The 21,325-nt window shown below is 35.6% G+C and overlaps 2 protein-coding genes across 5 annotated transcripts in view; one reads left to right on the top strand and one right to left on the bottom strand.

The window, feature by feature from the left end:
- The window catches only part of LOC112052878 (uncharacterized), a 32,220-nt gene extending 21,366 nt beyond the window's left edge, over window positions 1-10,854 (top strand). For both annotated transcript variants that reach the window (XM_024092111.2, XM_024092112.2), the window contains exons 4-5: window positions 9,065-9,154; window positions 9,643-10,854. In XM_024092111.2, the coding sequence (XP_023947879.2) occupies window positions 9,065-9,154; window positions 9,643-9,741 (189 nt within the window). In that variant the 3' untranslated portion in view covers window positions 9,742-10,854. The remainder of the gene's footprint in view (window positions 1-9,064; window positions 9,155-9,642) is intronic.
- Window positions 1-21,325, bottom strand: part of LOC112052876 (probable beta-hexosaminidase fdl) — a 118,357-nt gene that overhangs the window by 45,613 nt on the left and 51,419 nt on the right. For 2 of the 3 annotated variants that reach the window (XM_052887763.1, XM_052887762.1), the window contains one exon: window positions 8,839-8,893. The gene's annotated coding sequence lies outside the window, so the exon portion shown is untranslated. Of the gene's footprint in view, window positions 1-7,543; window positions 7,930-8,838; window positions 8,894-21,325 lie in introns of those variants that run through there. The other variant, XR_008251883.1, reaches the window with a different exon arrangement.

The following is a 21,325-nucleotide window of genomic DNA, read 5'->3' on the forward strand; positions in this document are numbered from 1 at the left end:
TGTCAAACAAACTTATCCGGGCTACAGATCTTAACAGTTAACTGAGCAGTTTTAACTGTACCGTATTATCTAATAGCTGCTAAAAGTCCGGGCGGGATCCGTGGAACTTTTTTTTACAACTGATTACTATCAAGTTAACTTTTAAACAACTTTTAACACGACATTTTTAACGATACATGCTGGGAGGTGGGTAATTTATCAAAAGTTGTTACTAACCAGACGTTTTTTTTTTACTGTTGATTAATTAAAAATTATACAACTTAACAGCCACAATGGCGTACAAATTGCGATAAATTATCTCGTTCCGACGCTCAAAAATTTTCATCTCCTGGTAATTCAGTTAGCTACCAGTATCGAGAATTTTCGTAGAAAAGTAAAAAAAGTTGTTCGTCTCATTCACTCACGAAAAATTAACTTGATAGTAATCAGTTTTACAAAATGTTTTACGGATCCCTGGCTATAATCAAACCCATTAGAAAAAACTGTACAGTTAAAAAAGTGCACTTAAAGTCTGTAGCGCCTCTTAGTGACTTAACCCTACGAAGGACATAAACCCAACAAAAACTGAACTGAAAATGTAACGTTTTTGAACACGCTAACTAAAGTTTAACTTACTAGGGTTTAGAGCACATACTGGTAACTAAAACTAAAATTGTACAAAACAAATTTTGCTCTAAGCTAGTACTCTAAACATTTGTACACATCATAAACCAGTTACGAAGTCGAGATGAAAAATGGAACATACATATATAATTTTTGACGGCCTCCGTGGCGCAGTGGTATGCGCGGTGGATTTACAAAACGGAGGTCCTGGGTTCGATCCCCGGCTGGGCAGATTGAGATTTTCTTAATTGGTCCAGGTCTGGCTGGTGGGAGGCTTCCGCCGTGGCTAGTTACCACCCTACCGGCAAAGACGTACCGCCAAGCGATTTGGCGTTCCGGTACGATACCGTGTAGAAACCGAAAGGGCTGTGGATTTTCATCCTCCTCCTTACATGTTAGCCCGCTTCCATCTAAGACTACATCATCACTTACCATCAGGTGAGATTGTAGTTAAGGGCAAATTTGTAAACAATAAAAAAATAAAAACAATTTTGCAATGACAGCTTTAGCGTTTTCTATATTCTGTGGCAAAAACTTTACTAATATTCTATAGGTAAAGAGTTTGATTGTTTGTTTGGTTGGACGCGTTAATCTCAGGAACTGTTGATTTAAATTTTAAAAAAGTTTGCGTTAATTAAAATAGTCGATTTATAGCGGAAGGCTTTAGGCTATACAATATCACGCTATACGACCAATAAGAGTAGGGTTTCAACGAAAAATGTGGCGAAAACGTAAAAAAATATTCTTTTTGAGAGCCCGTTGCTTGCGCTGCGTAAACGTAAAATTTACTTAAAAATGTAAGAAGGAATTGTTTCTCTTTATAACCTTTTTTATAGTAACCAAAGGTTTCTAAATTTCAGAGGACCGAGTCTCAGAGGAGACGCTTTTAAAGAGCTCTTGCGCTCATCTCTATCGCTTCTGCCTTCGGGCTCCATCAGGCGATGCTTCTTCGCTCGCTCAAAACCCCCGGTGACGCTGAGGTCCCATTAAGGAGCCTATACACTTACTTAAGCACTTACACAATAAGTGTTTTTTTTTTCATCGGATCTGCGATCAGTCGTTAGACTTTAAGCACTGCTCTGCTGTCACCTAGTTATCGAGCACGTCAGCTCGCTTCAGGCGTTTGATTCGCGGCGCTACCATCAATGAGCTAGCGAAGCTGGTGGGAGGCTTCGGCCGTGGCCAGTTACCACCCTACTGGCAAAGACGTACCGCCAAGCGATTTAGCATTCCGGTACGATGCCGTGTAGAAACCAAAAGGGGTGTGGATTTTCATCCTCCTCCTAACAAGGTAGCCCGCTTCCATCTTAGACTGCATCATCACTTACCATTAGGTGAGATTGTAGTCAAGGGCTAACTAGTAAAGAATAAAAAAAAAAGCGATTGGGATGTCGCGTTAGCCTTTCTTTATGCTTTTTGCAGTTATTACTGATTTCCTCACAGACAGTTGGCATTTCAAGGTATTCGTGGGTTTCATTGTTGCGAGTGAACCAAGGGGCATCCGTGATAGTCCTAAGTATGTTATTTTGTATCCTTTGGATGCGCATTGCGAAGTAAAAAAAAATCTCATACTATTCCATTACAGAATTAAGATAGATTCTTAAGTTTTCTCTTAACATATTAATACATGTATTATATCGTTACACTTATTTCCGCGTATGCCAGCCAAAGCCAAGAGCAATTTACAAAAATGTGTTTTTTATATCTAACCAGAATTAGTCCTGCTTGACTGTCCCTGCGGGATACCAATTGCCGTTACATTCAATAAGATTATTATTCCGATGATACCGTGATATCTAATAATATCTAAATAATTTTCTACACATAATACAATACACATAATAGCCTAGTGGATATGAACTCTGCTTTCGATTCGGAGGGCATAGGTTCGAATCCGGTCCAGGGCATGCACCTCAAACTTTTCATTCAACAACGTGTGTAAAGTCTGCCAAACTGCATTGGGCGTGGTGGAGTATTGGCCATTTTTATTCTGAAAGGAGACTTGTGCTCAACAGTGAATTGAATATGGGTTGTTAATGATGAACAATAGGCACAAAATATAGCATTAGTTAATGCTATATTTTGTGCCTATTGTTCATCTAATTAATTAATGCTATATTTTATTAATCGCTTTGAGATTTCTTTAAAAAAAATTGCAAAGCGATTAATTGACGGCTCCCGTGACCAGAAGGTTGGCCTATGTTTAGGTTAGAGAATTAGTATTTTAGAAAATTCTACGACGCCTAAGTTTGTAGATTTCATTTTATTTAATCTTAATAATAAATACGTTTAGTTAATTTAGTTAATAAATATTATAGTTTTATTTAAAGTTTTAAATTGAGCAATAATAAGACAAAATATAGCAAAATATATATTATACCTACTAAGTTGAATTATTATTCGGGGTCAAAAATCGGATCTCTCCTTTGACGTCAATAATAATAAAGATTGCTATTAAAAGAACAACTGTTGAGTTTATTTGTCGTCAATTATCATTGCATACTCAAGAAACCACACCGATATTTCGATACCTAAGTAAATAGGCTTAGGTAGTACAGTAGATACCTACTGATCCAGACGAGAATTTCCATATCGGGCCAATGGAAGTTGGAAACAAGGCTCAGCGCAAACCCTGGCTAACCATGACTAACAAAGTTAGTAGCACTTGCGCAGTTTGCGATAGTAGTTTAGCTTCTTAGGGTTTAGTTAGGAATACTGACTCGGTTTTAGTTGACCGTTAAAGCAAATATGCATGAATGCATTTAGCCTATTTAGAAACAAGCAGCTTACTCACCGAACCAACCCCGACGCAAAAAAAGGGGTGTTATAATATAAGTTTGACATCCCTCTTTTTGCGTCGTACACTCGACATTGTAGACGATATTTAGGTATAATGTGTAAATAAATTTCGACGCGACTAAATTAAATTAAGTCAATTATGCACATTTGTTTGTCTCAGTTTTGATGCGCTAGTGCCCTATCTCTAGTATATAATATCATTGGGTATAAGTACGTTTCGTGGCGCACATCCTAGGCGTATCTACTTCGACTCTATACATCTTAGTAGTTCCGATTAGAATAGTAAGTCTATACTAATATTATAATGATGAAGATTTTGTTGGTTTGAACGCGCTAATCTCAGAACTTCTGGTCCAATTTGAAAAATACTTTCAGTGTTAGATAGCCCATTTATCGAGGAAGGCTATAGACTACATATTATCTTCGTATTCCTACGGGAACGGGAACCATGCGGGTGAAACCGCGCGGAGTCAGCTAGTAATATTATAAACCTGAAGAATTTGTTTGTTTGAACGCGTTAATCTCAGGAACTACTGATCCGATTTGAAAAATTCTTTCAGTGTTAAATAGCCCATTTATCGAGGAAGGCTATAGGCTATATTTTATCTCCGCATTCCCAAGGGAACGGGAACCACGCGGATGAAACTCGCGCGGTCAGCTACTAGTGAGATAATTAGGCGACAATGAATTCTTATTTCCGAACGCTCCATTATTCTTTCGTTCAGTAATCCAGCTTAAAACGTTTCTAATTGGGTTTGTCTCGCTCTAAGTGTTGGGGCGTGGGACAGAAATGGCCGAACGTATTCCAATTAAATCCCTATCTGAGTCTCTTGAAACCGCCAGCCGACATCAACGTTGCTTTTTAAACAAAAATAAGCACAATTTGCTTAAAACTAAAATTGTTAGCAGAGCACTAGTCGCCATCCTAGTTGGTTTTTTAAAAAAATACTTCATACTGATTTTTTTACAAATACACGGTAAACAAACTTACAAATTTGAATTCTCAAGGATTAATAAAACTAAACAATTAAATTATTATTTTATCAAAAAAAGTTCGCTACAACGTTTTACGACATTTTTAATTCATCATTAATTTTGCCACCATACAGCCTGAGTTTTAGGATATTATATGATTAGTTTGTTTGTTCGTTATCTTGTTGGCTTGTTGGTAACAGAAAAAAATAATACAAAGAATAGCATAGCTTCAAATGTTACTTCGCCGCTTTGGTACACCGTCGAACATTTTGCCCTAGAAGAATGAAAAGTCAAAAGTCAAACTTCATTTATTTCAAATAGACTTAGTTTACAAGCTCTTTCGAAACGTCAGGTAATAATAATAAACTTAAGATAATGGTGATAATAATTATTCGAAAACTTAAAATTAAAAGTTACGAGGGTTCCAAACGCGCCTTGGTCCGAGAAGAGCCTACAACAAACTCAGCCAGGTTTATCCTTTTTTAGTTTATCACAAATGACAACAAAAATGCACTGTTCTTCAAGAAACATACTTTTATTAAGCCAATTAATTAATCAGATCCTTATTTATACATCATATTATCATCTCCATATACTTATAAACGGGTTTATATCTGAGTTCCCTGGGCCGACGTTGTATGAGTCGGTGGGCATTCATCTTTGGAATGGAAATGGATTTTGACGGCCTCCGTGGCGCATTGGTATGCGCGGTGGATTTACAAGACGGAGGTCCTGGGTTCGATCCCCGGCTGGGCAGATTGGGATTTTCTTAATTTGTCCAGGTCTGGCTGGTGGGAGGCTTCGGCCGTGGCTAGTTACCACCCTACCGGCAAAGACGTACCGCCAAGCGATTTAGCGTTCCGGTACGATGCCGTGTAGAAACCGAAAGGGGTGTGGATTTTCATCCTCCTCCTAACAAGTTAGCCCGCTTCCATCTTAGACTGCATCATCAATTACCATCAGGTGAGATTGTAGTCAAGGGCTAACTTGTAAAGAATAAAAAAAAAAATGGATTTTGCTCTAGATTAACACAGTGGCTACTTTTTATTACCTTAACGTACTATACCTACCTACGTCAAATTAAGGAGTAACAAACGTTATTTAACATTATTATCACAAATCCCAAAATAACCTACGATATTTACCAACACGCAACTTGTTCTAGCACTACAAAATGCATTTACGGAATTAAAATGATCACATGACGCAATATATTAATTTACTTTATTGTTTTTGAATGCCTACCCTCGGATTACAGGTTATTAAGCATATTATGCTTCAATATTGTTGAAAACTAAAAAAAAAAAATACTAATTGTAATTGATTATCGTATGTAATCAAATATGACCTACATTTGGTAGGAATTGAAATTAACTGACGATAAAAATTTCATTACTTAATTTTTATTGAATAGTGTAATGTACATTTGAATATGATTTATTTATTTATTTATTTATTAAGTTTGCTAGCGATTTTTACATAGTTTTACACATACAAAAAAAACAACTTATTAACTTACATGCTTAGCTTATGCAAAATCGTATTAAAGCAAACATTGCTTGCAAAACAACTTTTATCTAATAGTGTTACAAAACAAAGTACTTATATTTTACAACTTAATTATAAATCTAATGTATCCTAATTAAAAGCAAAAAAGAAAATGAAATGTCTGTATCTAAAACAAGGTAACTAATAAAACAAGCCAGTCATACTTGGCTAACCATGTTACTAAAGATTAACCTGCGAAAAGTGTTTGGCGAATTTAATGATTTATAAATTTTAGAAATAAACACAATATGAAAAATTGTGGCACCAACGGGTATCGAACCCACGGCTTTTATTATACAGGATGCTCTGGAGTATTTCAGATAACTTTAAGGTTAATTGACGAGTCCACTTGTGTGTTGTCCCGCGGAGCCGAACTGCATAACTATTTTTTTTTTTTCCGCGGGATTTATTTCATGAAAAGGACTCTACCAAAGTGTTATGCTAGCTATCATCCAATAAGTCCACATGCCTGCAGCGCTTACGGCTTGGAGTACGATAAAACTTATTTTATTCCTAAGATCCCTTACTTGCATATAACATGTCCAACCCATAGGATTTATGACTGACATCACACGGAAAATCTTACAACGCGCTTAAAATAATCCTCACAGTAAAACACTTCGTTCGTTCGTTCGTTATCAACCCATATTCGGCTCACTGCTGAGTTCGAGTCTCCTCTCAGAACGAGAGGGGTTAGGCCAATAGTCCACCATGCTGGCCCAATGCGGCTTAGCAGACTTCACCCATGCAAAGAATTCAGAAAATTCTCTGGTATGCAGGTTTCCTCACAATGTTTTCCTTCGCCGTTAGAAACACATGATATTTAATTTCTTAAAATGTACACAACTGAAAATTTGGAGGTGCATGCCCCGGACTGGTTTCGAACCCACACCCTCTGGAATCTAAGGCAGATAATATCCACTGGGCTATCACGTCTTTTCATAACACTTCACATACAGAGATTCATGTAAGTAACATTGTCTATATAACCTTTAGCGGCGAATAACCGTAAGAAAACTATAATGATTATTATTATTATTGGCAATAAATAATAGATTTCCACAACCGCAACTATCGCTTCTGTAGCAAATGCCGAGGGAACAGTTATTGCTTATCAAAATTTCATATGTGTAAGTTTCAGGAGATTTCCCAGAACAATAATAATATTGAATGTTTATCGGCTCTAGAGAGTGTTGAATGATTTATGATAAAAACATACTGTTACGTGCTTTTATTTAATCTAAAACGTTGTGTACAGATAAAAAAGTAATAAATTCTAACCGTGGTGTAGGTTTTCCAATCCAATTTGAAATGTAGGGATAAATTCATACATTTTTATAATATTATTATAACTAACAATGTTTCTTTTTTCCTGGAGACCCTTGGACTATAGAGTCGAAGTGCCATAATTATCGCTACGAATTGTTTCACCGCGGTTAGTTGCTTCAACCGGTGACAGTAGGGTTGGGTCATTATTTGCGCAAAGTTCAGGATCAACCTGGCTGTCTAAGACGGAAATGCAGTCAGCATTACTGCCACTATTTCTCGTGGGTCTCATTTGTATCGCTATTAGAATAAGTTAGGAATGGAACTTAAACTTCTTATCGTATTCTTTGCCATTAAAAAAATACTAACTAACATTATTATCTCCACAGATATAAGAGGTAACTAGATTTACAAAGTGTCAATTCTTTGTATTGAAACCAGCGTACCCAGGGGCGTGGCCTAAATGGCTGTTTAATATTTAGTGAAAAATGAAATATGTCACCCTTACTTTAGAGTTGAATATTATTTATTCCTTTTGTCACAGAACAAAACAAGACTGCTAGTACATGCGCGGACACGCTTGCGATGTTCCGCACACCCGGGTGTACGCGGGCCACGCTCCCTTGCTACTTCTATTGCTAAAAGCGTTAGCTTTTAGCGTTGTCTGTTCTGTGATTATCTCCATCGATAGCGTCCATCCATCGATCCATAGTTACACCATTTCTAATTCCAGAACACCTGAAAGGATGTGTTTGAAAGGAGATGGTCTATTTCAGGTTCACTTTTGTACCCTGTATCATTAAAATTTAAAAAATACAAGGATTTTATTAAAATTTATTAAAGTGAATAAATCTAACTAAATACAAAGAAATAAATAAAATAAAAACCCAAGTTTTTGAGTTATACCAAGATGGCACCCATATAGCAACTATGACATGATAATTGACAGCAAACGTCAAATCGATTACTGCATTGAAAACGTCTATCCGCCATTATTACTCTTGATAATGTTGCATTTCTTGGGAGACAATGAAATAATTAAAGTAAATTCGTAGATTTGTATAATCAAACATAGTTTTAAAAAATATCTTCTTTTATTTCCGCTAGGGTACAATGATTGATCCTGGGCTCCATACAATTTTGGACCATCTCCCTTGGCACAGAAAGATACATTCATCTATACCGCATTGAAACCGCATAACATAATCAGCTGTGGTTTATGAAGTAGCAATGAGCAGGTCACATAGTTCGAAGAACCGATGGACGTTGGGGTCCCAAGATGCTGGAATGGCGACCTCAAGGAAAGCGTAGTGTTGGTCGATTCCCTACTAGGTGGACCGAGGACATCAAGAGTGTTGCAGAGAGCCGCTGGAGACCGTTGTGCTATGCAAGAGGCCTATGTCTAGTAGTAGACGTCCATCGACTGTTAATGGTGATGATGTGAATAAGTACCTAGCGCTTGTCACTCATGAATAAACCGCCAAGTTCGCAGCGCGCTTAGGGATGTGGGAAGTGAATATCGAAACCATACCTATAATATTTCGATATTTTTTTCACTGCCGCCTACACATCCCTAAATATCCTGCACAATTGGTGATAAATTTGATCGTGTGATCGACAGGTATTTATTTAGTCGTATATACTCACCATTACTACTAGTCACGTTGGGGCTTGGTTGCTTTTGCGAATCTCACGGATACATCTGAAATGAAACGAATAAAATTAGTAGAAAACATTTTTTTTTCATTTTAACAATATTTTGTGTATTTGTATTATCTTGTTAATGTGTATTTAATAAAATAAATTCAACTCATAAATAGCCCCTACACAAATTACAAAATTGAAAATTAAAAAAAAAAACGTTTTTTTACAGCATCCGGATCAAGAGGACTTGCCTGGTCCTCCGCCGGCCTACGAAAGTGTCATTGATGATTCTATGAATAAGGATTGCACCATTTTACAAGTAAGTCAAATTAAAAAAAATATATACTCGTTATACTTAAGCGGACACCTTTTAACTATAAACTACCTCCCTGCCAAATTTCGTTTTTGTACGTTAAGCGATTTTTGAGATTTCGTGATAAGTGAGTATCCAATCGCATGTCTATAATAAGATAAGCCATCTTGTAAAGATCGTAATCATTTCACTGCTAGATATCATCACCAACATCTACAGCCTATTTGCTTAATATCACACTATAATGCCAGACTTTTTATAAAACAGGATATTTGGTGCTAAGACCCATCATGCTGCCCGACAATGCTATAACGATACCTACTAATAGATGAAGGCAGGATTACCCTGTACCCGTTAGTCTATTGTAGTACCCACTCCTAATACAGTCTTTCCCGACTAATTGGAGGGGAATGGGAATATTGGTCATATTTAAAAAGATATGGCAAATTCTTTAAAAAAATAGATACATTTATATTTTTTTCTCATTATTACAGGAGGTGGTAAGCGAACCTTGTCCAGAATACAAAACGAGAGTGGACAGTGGCCTTCCTTCGTACGAAGCTGCTGTGATGTTGCGTGATACTAAATTATAATACATCTCAGGAATATACTAAATCGATGTGTATGTCACATCAGTACTGCTTTTGTAACTCGACATTGTGAGATACGCTTGTCTGTATCCCTCTCTGTCTAATACCATACTATAGATAGAGAACGATAGACACAAATTCAAATCTCACACAGTCGAGTTATAAAAATTTCGCTAGAGAATAGTGCTACTGAACTTATTGTATTGAATTTTTACTTTGAATTGCAATTAATATAAAGATGCTTCTGAGATTCGTACAAATGATTTAGTATCAATAAGTTTTAAAACCATAATCTTATACGCTAATTATACTACAAGATTTACTACAACAATTGATGACGCATAACAGCGTTGTTAAAAAGTTTAAATTTTAACTTGCATTTTTTGTAAAGAGAGCACAGAACTTTATTTATTTTTTAATTCCTTTCTATTAGTGCAACTAAATTAATATATAATTATCATTCTCAAGGACTGTTCAATCTGGGCAAAGACTCTCATACGAATTAGACAGCGTCCTTTTGGTTAGGAAGACCTTACACCTATTACAGAAATAACGGTTTATATACTCAGAAGAGGTACAATTATTCGCCCATTTTAGTATAGTCGCGCATATTAAAGTAGGCGGATAGTTGTGCTTCTGAGTATATTATCGGTAGACGGTTTAACCTTGGATATAGTACCTCGTAAGTTGGCTAATTGAACATTAGAAACGCATTATTTAATTATTCAAAGCGACACCGTAAACCAGTTACTCTCACCACTCGCAGATAGGTGATAATCTATATCTATATTAATATTATAAAGAGGTAAAGTTTGAATTTGTACAGGTAGTCTCTAGATCTAGCCAATTAAAAAAAAATCTTTTACTAATAAAAAGCTTCGTTATTTGCGAGTGTCATTGATTATGTTTTATCCTCGTATTCCCATGGGAACGAGAACGAAGCGGGTTAAACCACGGAGCGTCTGTTAGTACTACAACCAAAGTTGAATTGTTCCTAAAATAGAATATCTATACGATAACTTGTATAGAGTAACAATTTACGTTAAACTTTGAAAATGTGTGTGTGTTGGTGTTTGTTTTCTATTGCAAAAACTTCGATATATTAAAGCATTATCATACACCACTTTATGTTAAACAGATGAAAGACCCGATTTTAATTCATTGCTTTCCATTAGGCATGATTGTACGCGGAAGTCTATTTATTGTTTACCGCAAAAAGAATAAGATTTGTAAATAAAAAAAAAAAATAAGATTGAAACACGTCATAAAAATATATACAATAATAATTGATAGACTGGTGCAGTCAACACAACCTTTTAAAAATATAATATAGATTTTACCTTACACCTTAAAATTAGATGCTACAGTTGCGATGTCAATAGCTCATCAATCGTCTCTATCTCTCTCTATCTATACATAGAGATCACTTTACTATACTTAGAAAGACATTAAGACGAATTCGAAACTCACAATGTCGAGATATAAAAACTCACAGTAGCGCTATTCTTTAACAATGTTTTTATAACTCGACAATGAGAGTTTCAAATTCTTGTCTATCTTTCTCTATTGCGTTAGACAGAGAAAGATAGAGACGAATAAGAAACTTACACTATCGAGTTATAAAAAAAGTAACAGAGTGATCTACTGAAAACGGTATATCGTTTTCACAAAACTTAAAAGAGAAGTTTCGATTGTGCCATCCCGGAGTACGTAGTCTACGTTAACAATGAACAGAAAATCCGAACTTTTAATAATCGTGAATGCTATTGACATACCCATACGGTATACCTCATTTTAATGATCACGTCGAGTGTTCTATGTTTCGGGCACTTGTCCCGGATTTTGTTTTGTATTTCATTTAACCGGATTCAAAAGGTTGGTTTTGTTACGTTTTTAGTATAGGCTACATTTAACTGGATTCAAAATGGTGGTTTTGATATAATCATCTTCACAGTGTTGTGTTGTATAAGAGAGTTTAGGCTTCATTTTACCGACATCAAAATGGCAGTTATTATTTTGTTATATTTTAATGTAGGCTAAAGTTACGTTTTTAGTTTAGGCCTTATTTAACCGTCTTTAAACTAGTGGTTATTATTTCGTTACATTCTTAGTTTAGGCTTCATTTAAACGTCTTCAAACTATTGTTTAGTTTATTTTGTTACATTATTAGTTTAGCAATTAATCTATAGTCAGTCAAACGTCAAAGTTACTTGACATAATATACGAAATTGAGATTCTATGTAACAAATGTCATCCGGCGTTAACTGATAACCCTTCGTGGATATCATACAGTAGGTGTCATATCTCAGTTGATTTGATGTTTATTTTAATAGGTTGTTGAATAGGAAGCAGGTGATATCGTAGTCAACGGCTAAATAAATTAAAAAAAAAAATATGTTTGTCTATGAATTATTTTAACTGTATAACATTGAAAGCTTTGTTACTTTAGATCTTTGTAACGATGTAGATATGATCAACTAGGCCTCGAGAACGCTTTATTAATGTTATATGTATAAAGCCCATATATATATAAGTGTAATATATATACATATCTTTATGATATCTGCCGTAGGAGTGACATGTATTTCCATAATTACAGTGACCATCATATTTGTAGATAACACGGTACTTAGTGGATGTAACTTGTACAAATCGGATTAGTTATGTTTTACAACATAAGTCATAACATTAATCATCCATGGCCATCTGCTTATAGTGTACGTAATAGTAGAACCCACGTTATATATATAACGTATACGTATATATTGCAATGCACATTGTACTTTTTTTTACAATTCGATTTGTTTACGCAAAATAATACAAATTCGCGTAATCTTATATTAACAAAAAGAATAATCAATAAGAAATAATAATTTTACCAGATCTTATAAAATGTAGTTAAGTAATATTTTTTTCAATGTGTGAAAATATTTGAAATCACAGGTTTTTGTTGAAAATGACCACGAGTTTTAAGCGTGTGTGATTTTTGCGTGACATCTTCTTTATAAGTGAAAAAAAAAAGTAAAATGATTTTTAATTTTGTTAATTAAATTTAGTTTTCTTTTTACTGTATTTTATGGACTGCGAAATAAGGCTATACGATTAAAATTAAGATATAATACTGAAAAATATGTGTAAGAGCTTACCTAAAGTCAGTCATTGACGGTCAATTATTCTCACGTTTCTGCAGCGCAAACGGCAGCGAAGACGTTTCATAAGTCGAGCCGGCATGCACGTAGTGACCAATCCACGATCAGTTATAGTCGTGGGTGCTGCAGAAACGTGAGAATAATTGATCGCAAAAAGTAAAAACTTTCTTGGAGGGAAGTATTTTATATATTTAAGTACCTAATAGATAAGTGACCTTTGTAATAAGTTCATGATATCTTATGACTAGATTAAGGATATTAATAACCAAACTTAAACATAATAATATCTATTAATACTCAGCCCAAGTATGTATATAAAATAACCAGTATAATACGATAGATGTTGCAGTTTCATACATCCTTTTGATAGATTTTTTTTTTTTTTTTTTATGTAGTATAGGCTTACGCTTGACCACAATCAAGCCTGATGGAAAGCAATGATGAGGTCTAAGATGAAGCGCGCTTGCCTAGAAGATGCCTATTCACTCTTGCCTTGAAGGTGCAAAAAAAAGGTGGAAAAGGTTTTGTGTGTTTTTTGTGTATAATTTCTATATAAAAATAATAATGCGTATAAACTGTAAAAGACATAAGTAGTCAGACCAATTATCCAACCACCGACCAACCAACAAAATTGTCAGTCGTTTTTTAAGGAGGAGACGAGGTAAACTCACACATCAAAAATAATATTTAACACTAACAATTATATCATGACCTTATACTACACACAGCTATACATATTAAATCGTTTATTAAATCGTTATATCTTAAAATTATACGTGTGTACGTGTAATTTTAAGACATTGAAACATCGATTCTATAGACGCAGTTTGTTTGAACACATTTGATCTTGATCAAAAATACTTAATAAAGGTAGAAGTTAATTGGTCTGATCAAAGATTTGACGATTTCAGAGCACAAAAATGTTTGAAACAGTATTTTGTGACTTTACTATAATATTCAAGATAAATTCGTTAAGTAAAAGGCTTTTTGTCATTCTTTGTCTCAACCTCTTTGGTACAGTTGTTAATGCTGTCTTTTTTGTGAGTCAGAGAGATCCTGGGTTCGAGTTCCAGCGTAATTTAGAATTTTATACATTCTAATCAATGATTGTTTTATTCTTAAGCTGCTAATTTCTGGATTGGTAGTGGCTTCGGCTATGGCTATAGTTACTACTCGTACCCTACCGGCGACCACGTGATTTAGCGTTACGGTACGATGCCGTAGAAACTGTCAGAGGTATGGAGCATAAATACCCTAAACTCGTTCCTCTTCTAAGTTATCTCGCATCTTAGACTGCATCATCACTTAACATCAGGTGAGATTGCAGTCAAGGGCTAACTTCGTCATTGTTTATAACAAATGATATGAGTTCTATTTGATGACTTGAGCTCAGTTGTTTGTTAGGCAGCGTGGGCGCCGTCACGCTGCCAGTTACTTTAGTAATTATTAGTAATTATTAGTATTGGGACCTGCTCGAGGTGTTTCCTCTACCACAAAATAATGATATAATCTACCCGTGACGTCATACAAGCTCGTTTAGGAGTTATGATCATGCATATTATAATCGCAAAGCAGTATATTAGCATGAGCAGAGCATAAGAGGGGTTTACAATTAAATAAATTAAACAATAAATAAATAAAAATTCGGATAAGATACAAGCGTGTTAACTATTAGTTATATTGTAAAAGAATTCGCACAGCGTTGTTTAAGTGGAATACACATGAATAATAAAAAAATTAAATAAAACATTTTTTGATTTTTATTTAATACCTTAGCCTACTAGTGTAAATACCGTTTCTTTTTTATGTCGGTTAAAAAGCGTCAGCTTTGGCGTTTTCTATGTTCTGTAAACCGACAACCCTAACAAAATGAGCCTAGTTATTATAGTCTTTAATTAAAATACGCTGCTCTAAATCATATTTACATTATGTGGGTAATCTGTTTGAATGCAGGTATCTACCTGGAACGCCAATGTTTTGTTATCTGTAGACATAGTTTATGTAAATTGTTACACTATTATAGTACATTATGCTTATGATAGGTACTACTACTACCCACTAGGTGGACCTCAGACCAATTATAGAAGGACCTGTATCGCACTCATAGTCACGAACAAAATTGTCTGTCATTTTCTGAAGAAAACGAGCTTAGATTTGGTGTATATCTTATACTAAACTAGAAGTTTTTGCCCGTTTTTTACACAATTCAATTACACAAAAAGGTATTTTTACGGAGCTCTTTAACCGACGAACACGATTATTTAACATCGATACTATAGAGACGTTTTTATAATCGCATTAGATCGTTGATCATATACTTTGACAGAAAAGTAACATCTAGCGAGGCAGGTCCTATACAATAATTGGTCTAAGAGGTGGACCGAAGACATCAAGCGGGTTGCAGGGAGCCACTGGACGCTGGCGGCTCGAGACCGTTTTGTTTGGAAGTCCATGCAAGAGGCCTATGTCCAGCTGTGGACGTCCATCGGCTGAATGATGATGATGATGATGATGTTTATGTTATAAGTGGCGATATTGCAGCTCGAGTCAAAGGCGACAGCTATAGTAAGGAGGCAGAGGCTGTAATTATCAAAGCGCACGTATGTCATACGACGTTTTATAACACATTTGCGAGGAAACACACTTTGAATACATTTTCTGAAAATGAATTTGTTGATCGTTCTGTTTTACATATGATGTCATCATATGGAAGACACATCATTGTAATTTTTGCACAGATAGCGAAATGCGTTCGTTTTTTACTATCGGCAAATGCACCAAATACAGCCCGTATTACTAATGAAGTAAATTAATATTTTTGTGTTTCTGTTACAGATAAATCGTTGTCATTTATTGTCAAAATAGTATTATAGTAAATATTATAGTTTACCTCACAAACTATTTTATTCATAAAATCTTGAGCACTTTTCTGCCATAAAAACTCTTTGCTAAGACTTAAAAAAGTACCGTTCGTTTTTAGACGGATGATTAACGTTTTTAAATTACATTACAACACATGTTCGTTTTACTTTACATTACGGCACATGTGCGTAATGAGATACATTACAATACTGAAATTGGTGAAATAAGAGATACTTTACGAGCAAATGTGTTATAAAAAACATAAAAATATTTCACACAGGAATTAATGTATTTCAGGGGCCACCACCACAAAAAAGCCGCATCCAAATCGGTCCATCCGTTTGAGTGCTTCGATGCCATAGCCTGACATCGATGTCAAATTTATAACATCCCTTTTGCGTGGGAGGTTCAAAATAAATACAAACATTAACCAACCAAAATCCCCTCCGCTATGCCACAAAAAGTTTTGTCATAGTCAAGTAAAGTACAGTTATTTCGTTTATTCCTATATTAAAGCTCGGCTCGGGCTGAGATCATTCAGACGTTCACCACACCTGCTGCAAGCATCCAATTTATTCCTACAACGATACAAAGACTGTAATAATAATTGTACTAACAAGAGAGTTTGGAGTACTTAAAGCCTTAAGCAGGGTTTACCTACTCGGGGTATTATTCTACCCCGAGTAGGTATGCCTTACTGAAAGGCACTCCGATATTATCTTCAGTTTTCTTTTGTATAGAAATATTCCCTTATAAAAAAGGTAAGGGGTACTTCATTACAAATATGTTCTTTTATTTGAGGTGCTCAGCATATCTAGTATGTATGAGTCTTATTGTTTTTTTTAAAACGAAGTTAATTAATTTGACATGATAATTAAGGCCTTTTCTGAAAGAACCACAAGAAAGTTCTGTCCATGTCCAGTATCACCAATAACAAATAAACCGATAGTATTTTTACGGATAGAAGATACAAATTGTTGTTGAGAAAATAATTTTCAGAATTTTTGGAACTCGCATTAATTAGATAAATATTTTTTTTGTCTCGCTCCCTTGTCTACAAATTAAACATAGATGATACAGTAAAAGTGTTTAAATAAAATAGCCAATTAAAACACCTGGAATTGAATTCATATCCGGTGTAAGCTTGCAATGTCATGCAATAATGTCAAATTTCAATAAGACACAAGTTATAAAAAAACATTAAATCGAAGGCAGAGAAGCATTAAACAAAAAAACAACCTTAAATTGCTTTAAAAACGCTATACGAACGCTACTATGCGAAGAACACTGACAATCTGTCAGGGTGTGAGTTACAAGCCATGATGAAAATTCTTAATTAATGTTGTCAGCTAATGAAAAAAAAAACATTTTATGTAATTAATTTAATTTCCAATTTTTTTTTTATTTTGGGTTTTAAGCCCTATATTTTATATTCTTTTAAGATAAAAAATTATTTGTTCTGCTTAGTTGACACTCGGAATAAAGGCACAGCCTCCACACAAAATTGGGGCATGTCCTTTGTACACATTTTACTGTGATTTCATAGGCGTAACATATCTACCAGTATAAAATCGTTGATATAAACACCAGCATCAGAACGGCTATTCGTCAGAGGGTAGACATTTGGCTTTAGAAACAGATTTCCCGATAACCGCCGTGGGCTATGCGGTTTATAACGTGAAAGAATTGGCTTTGATGGATCATGAAACCGCTGACTTGCTGCGCTGGGCACGCGTGGTACAAGTTAAAAGCGATCTGCGGAGTAAACGCCTTTACGTGCTCTTTGAAGCACGGGCGTTTATAGCCTGAAAACCATCGAGCTAAAGAATTTTAGCTAACTTATCCTAATAGCCATCAGTGGCGAAGGATGGAATTTAGATAAAGGTAAACCGTCCCAAAGAAAATGATTCATACAGCGTGAAACAAACTACGGCTTCTCATATAATTATCTAGATATAGTACAACAATGAATATGCGAGGATTTTTATAGGTAACCCGGTGGGAACCGGCTTGCATGAACCCTTCGCCGCTGATAGCTATACAAATCATGCCTACGTAGAATGCAAGTATATTGGCTGCTTTTTCGAATGTTGCAGTATGGTCAATGGGTCATGTATAAATATTTTCTTCCTGGGCCCAAGTACTATAGCTGTGTGGACTTTATGATGTTAAGCGCTGCCTGCTTTGAGGATGGCTCCTAGCAAATCAACAGAAGATATTTTCTATTTACAACCGACGATAACAGAGAGAAGGTTAACAATTCGACGTGTAATTGTTTTTTCCATGTATGTATAACTTTTTACTGCTTAGTCTGATTTTAATATATTTTTTTTATTAGTTACGTATTGTGCAATTGCGCATACTCTAGTAAAAAAAATAGAGCCGTGATATCCCAGTGGATATGACCTCTGCCTCCGATTCCGGAGGGTGTGGGTTCGAATCCGGTCCGGGGCATGCACCTCCAACTTTTCAGTTGTGTGCATTTTGAGAAATTAAATATCACATGTCTCTAACGGTGAAGGAAAATATCGTGAGGAAACCTGCATACCTGAGAATTTCTTAATTCTCTGCGTGTGTGAAGTCTGCCAATCCGCATTGGGCTGACTATCGGCAGCGTGGTGGACTATTGGTTTAACCCCTCTCATTCTGAGAGGAGACTCAAGCTCAGCAGTGAGCCGTATATGGGTTGATAACGTCTAGTAAAAATCCCTGTGCACGCAGTGACGTGCACTCCACAGATGCAAAAATGTGCCTACCCTTAGGACTTATCACAAACCTGTATTTTTCCATTTTGTATAATTGCACAATGCATACCCTAGTTAAAACCACGCCACTGTGGGCACGCCACTCGTTAATTCTAGTACACTAGATACGAGTAGTTATGTGTGTACTGTTTAAGTATATTTATTTATTTTATATTTAAATACAGTGTGCCTAGTGGGAGTTTTCAATATTTTCATACTGTTACTATCGCGTTAACGTAAACGCGAATTTATATGAAATTGAAACAGTTGTTCCACTAGATGGCGCTGTTTCAATTGCTTAGAAATTCGCGTTTACGTTAACGCAATAGTAACAGTATGAAACTGCCACTAGGCCCTCTGGTCTATGGTTATCCAATAAGCTCCGCCGATTGTTCGTCACTGTGAACATGCCCTTCAAACCCGCTATAATTGAGAGCATTAGTTGATCAAACGGTACGAAACATCAAATAGAGAAATTAAAAGAAAATTGATTTGTGTTTATCTTTTTCCCGTTTTCAGAAATCTACAACAAGCTTTATTTATAGATCAAATAATTGACTTAATGAATTCTAAAAATGTACGTATCAGCAGCGAAGAGTTCAGGCAAACCGATTCCCGCCGGGTTACCTTTAAAATCCATTCATGTTTATTGGTGTACTGTGTCTAGATAGATAATATAGATGAGAAACTGGAGTTTGTATCACGTTATATGAATTTCTTTTTCGGACGGCTTACCTTCATCTAAATTCCACCTAAATATACTAGATACTAATATTTTATAGAGGAAATGTTTGATTGTTTGCTTGTTTGCATTGAATATGCTCTGAAACTGCTTTCCGGGATAAAAAGTTACTATGTTAAACGATTTTTTTTTGTCTGTACTTTCAACGGTCACATTGAAAAAAAAATGTACTAGGCAAAGTTGTACACCTATCTTAAAATTATGTTTATTTAATAAGGATTCCAAAAATGTAAGACATTAGTACATTATTTTCAAAAACTTCGGTATAATTGCTATTTTCGTTCTGAAAGGGGTTGACTAAGTAAAATTGTTACTTATTAAAATTTGTTCCTGTCACTTGAATAACAAAAGAATTCACATTGAATCGTAAGATTAAGCCTATGTGTTAAATATATCTATAATATTCAGAGTAAAATCCATTTCCATACAAAAATTCAGCCAAATCGCTTCAGTAGTAGCGGCATTAAAGAGTAACAAACATTTATACAAACATTCGCGATTATAATATTAGTAGGATAGTACAAAATGAGTTAAAAGTTGAGCATTTCTCACGAGATTTTTTACGCGAAAATACCTACCCATTTGAAGGGAGTAATTTAGTTGCAAATTCTCATAAATAACATCCACGTGGTTGGCCAGGAATGTTCGCGTACGTCGCAGTAATCGTTAAGACGCGACGTAGCCATGCGTGAGCGTATGCTTGGATGTAACGTAGGTAGTAATTTTATAAATGGAACATTTCGCACTCATTTTGGAGCCAAATTTAGACGAGATGCATTAGAAAGAACGGGAAAGTTATATAAAAACAACTACTAGTCTTAGGTCTTAGCTTAAAGGAAAATTAATCCTTTAGGATTGTCGATCTGTCGACGTTTTCGATCCGTCGATGCAGTAGTTTAGATAGTACGTATTTCAAAGAGCACTAATACAACGGATGGAGTAAAGATGTTTTAAGTTGCTACTCGCTGTTAAAACATCTTTACTCCATTATACTATTAACTAATTGATGGAGTGAAAACTTACACAAGCGCTTAGTTTGAAAGTAGATTATAAAACAAGACCATGCGTTAAAACTAAACTAGAGATTGGGATCTTGACATAGCTCTCAAGCCTTCGTGGTATATTAGAAGCCGAAAGTTCGTCTGTCGTTACTTCTACCATAGGTTCTTACCTATGGTAGAAGCAACGACAGACGAACTTTAGTAGAAAACTATTCAGTTTTTTAAAGCACTTACTTACGCGGTTTTTGTCCTTTGATTTTAATGTAAAAAATTGCAATTTTGGTAGGTTTTAATCATAATCATCTCCTATACCTTATCCCACTTAAGTGAGTTCGGCAAAATACGTCATATCATCGTCGTACGTCATACGTCATAATCATGGAATTGATAGTTGTTTTATTAATAGTCATCATTAACAACCCATATTCGACACTGTTGAGCACGAGTCTCCTCACAGAATTTTAGTTATCACACTGGCCTAATGCATGTCGGCAGAGTTTGCACCCGTAGAGAATTGAGAAAATTCTCAGGTGTGCAGGTCACCTCACAATGTTTTTCCTTCACCGTTAGAGACACGTGATATTTAATTTCTTAAAATGCACATAACTGAAAAGTTGGAGGTGCATGCCCCGGACCGGATTCAATCCTACGCCCTCCGAATCGATGGCAGAGGTCATATCCACTGGGCTGTCACGTCTTTTTTTAATGATAGTAAATAAATGATTTTTAAATACAAATCATACTGAGATGTATGGGCTCCATTCAGCCTTTCAATGCACCAGTGCAACGCTAATGCGAGTCTGGTGTGCTGTATGTTAAGGTCCGTTTATATCTACAGACACAGTGCGTCACAGACAAGTAGCGTGGCAGACAGCCACAGACACCGTCTATTCACACTGCCCAGCAGGTAGCTAGAGACACTTAAAGTCCTTTTCATGAAAGAAGTTCCCCAGACGCGGCGCTAATGTCTTAACAGTGGAATTCATAGACATTGCTGGGGCACCCCCAGGAGATCATTCACTCGCTGAGTGTCAAATTCTCAAACAAATAGATTTTAAATTGGACACTCAGCGGCTGAATGATCCAGTA

The sequence above is a fragment of the Bicyclus anynana genome, chromosome 20 (assembly GCF_947172395.1).
Source record: "Bicyclus anynana chromosome 20, ilBicAnyn1.1, whole genome shotgun sequence".
Taxonomy (NCBI): domain Eukaryota; kingdom Metazoa; phylum Arthropoda; class Insecta; order Lepidoptera; family Nymphalidae; genus Bicyclus; species Bicyclus anynana.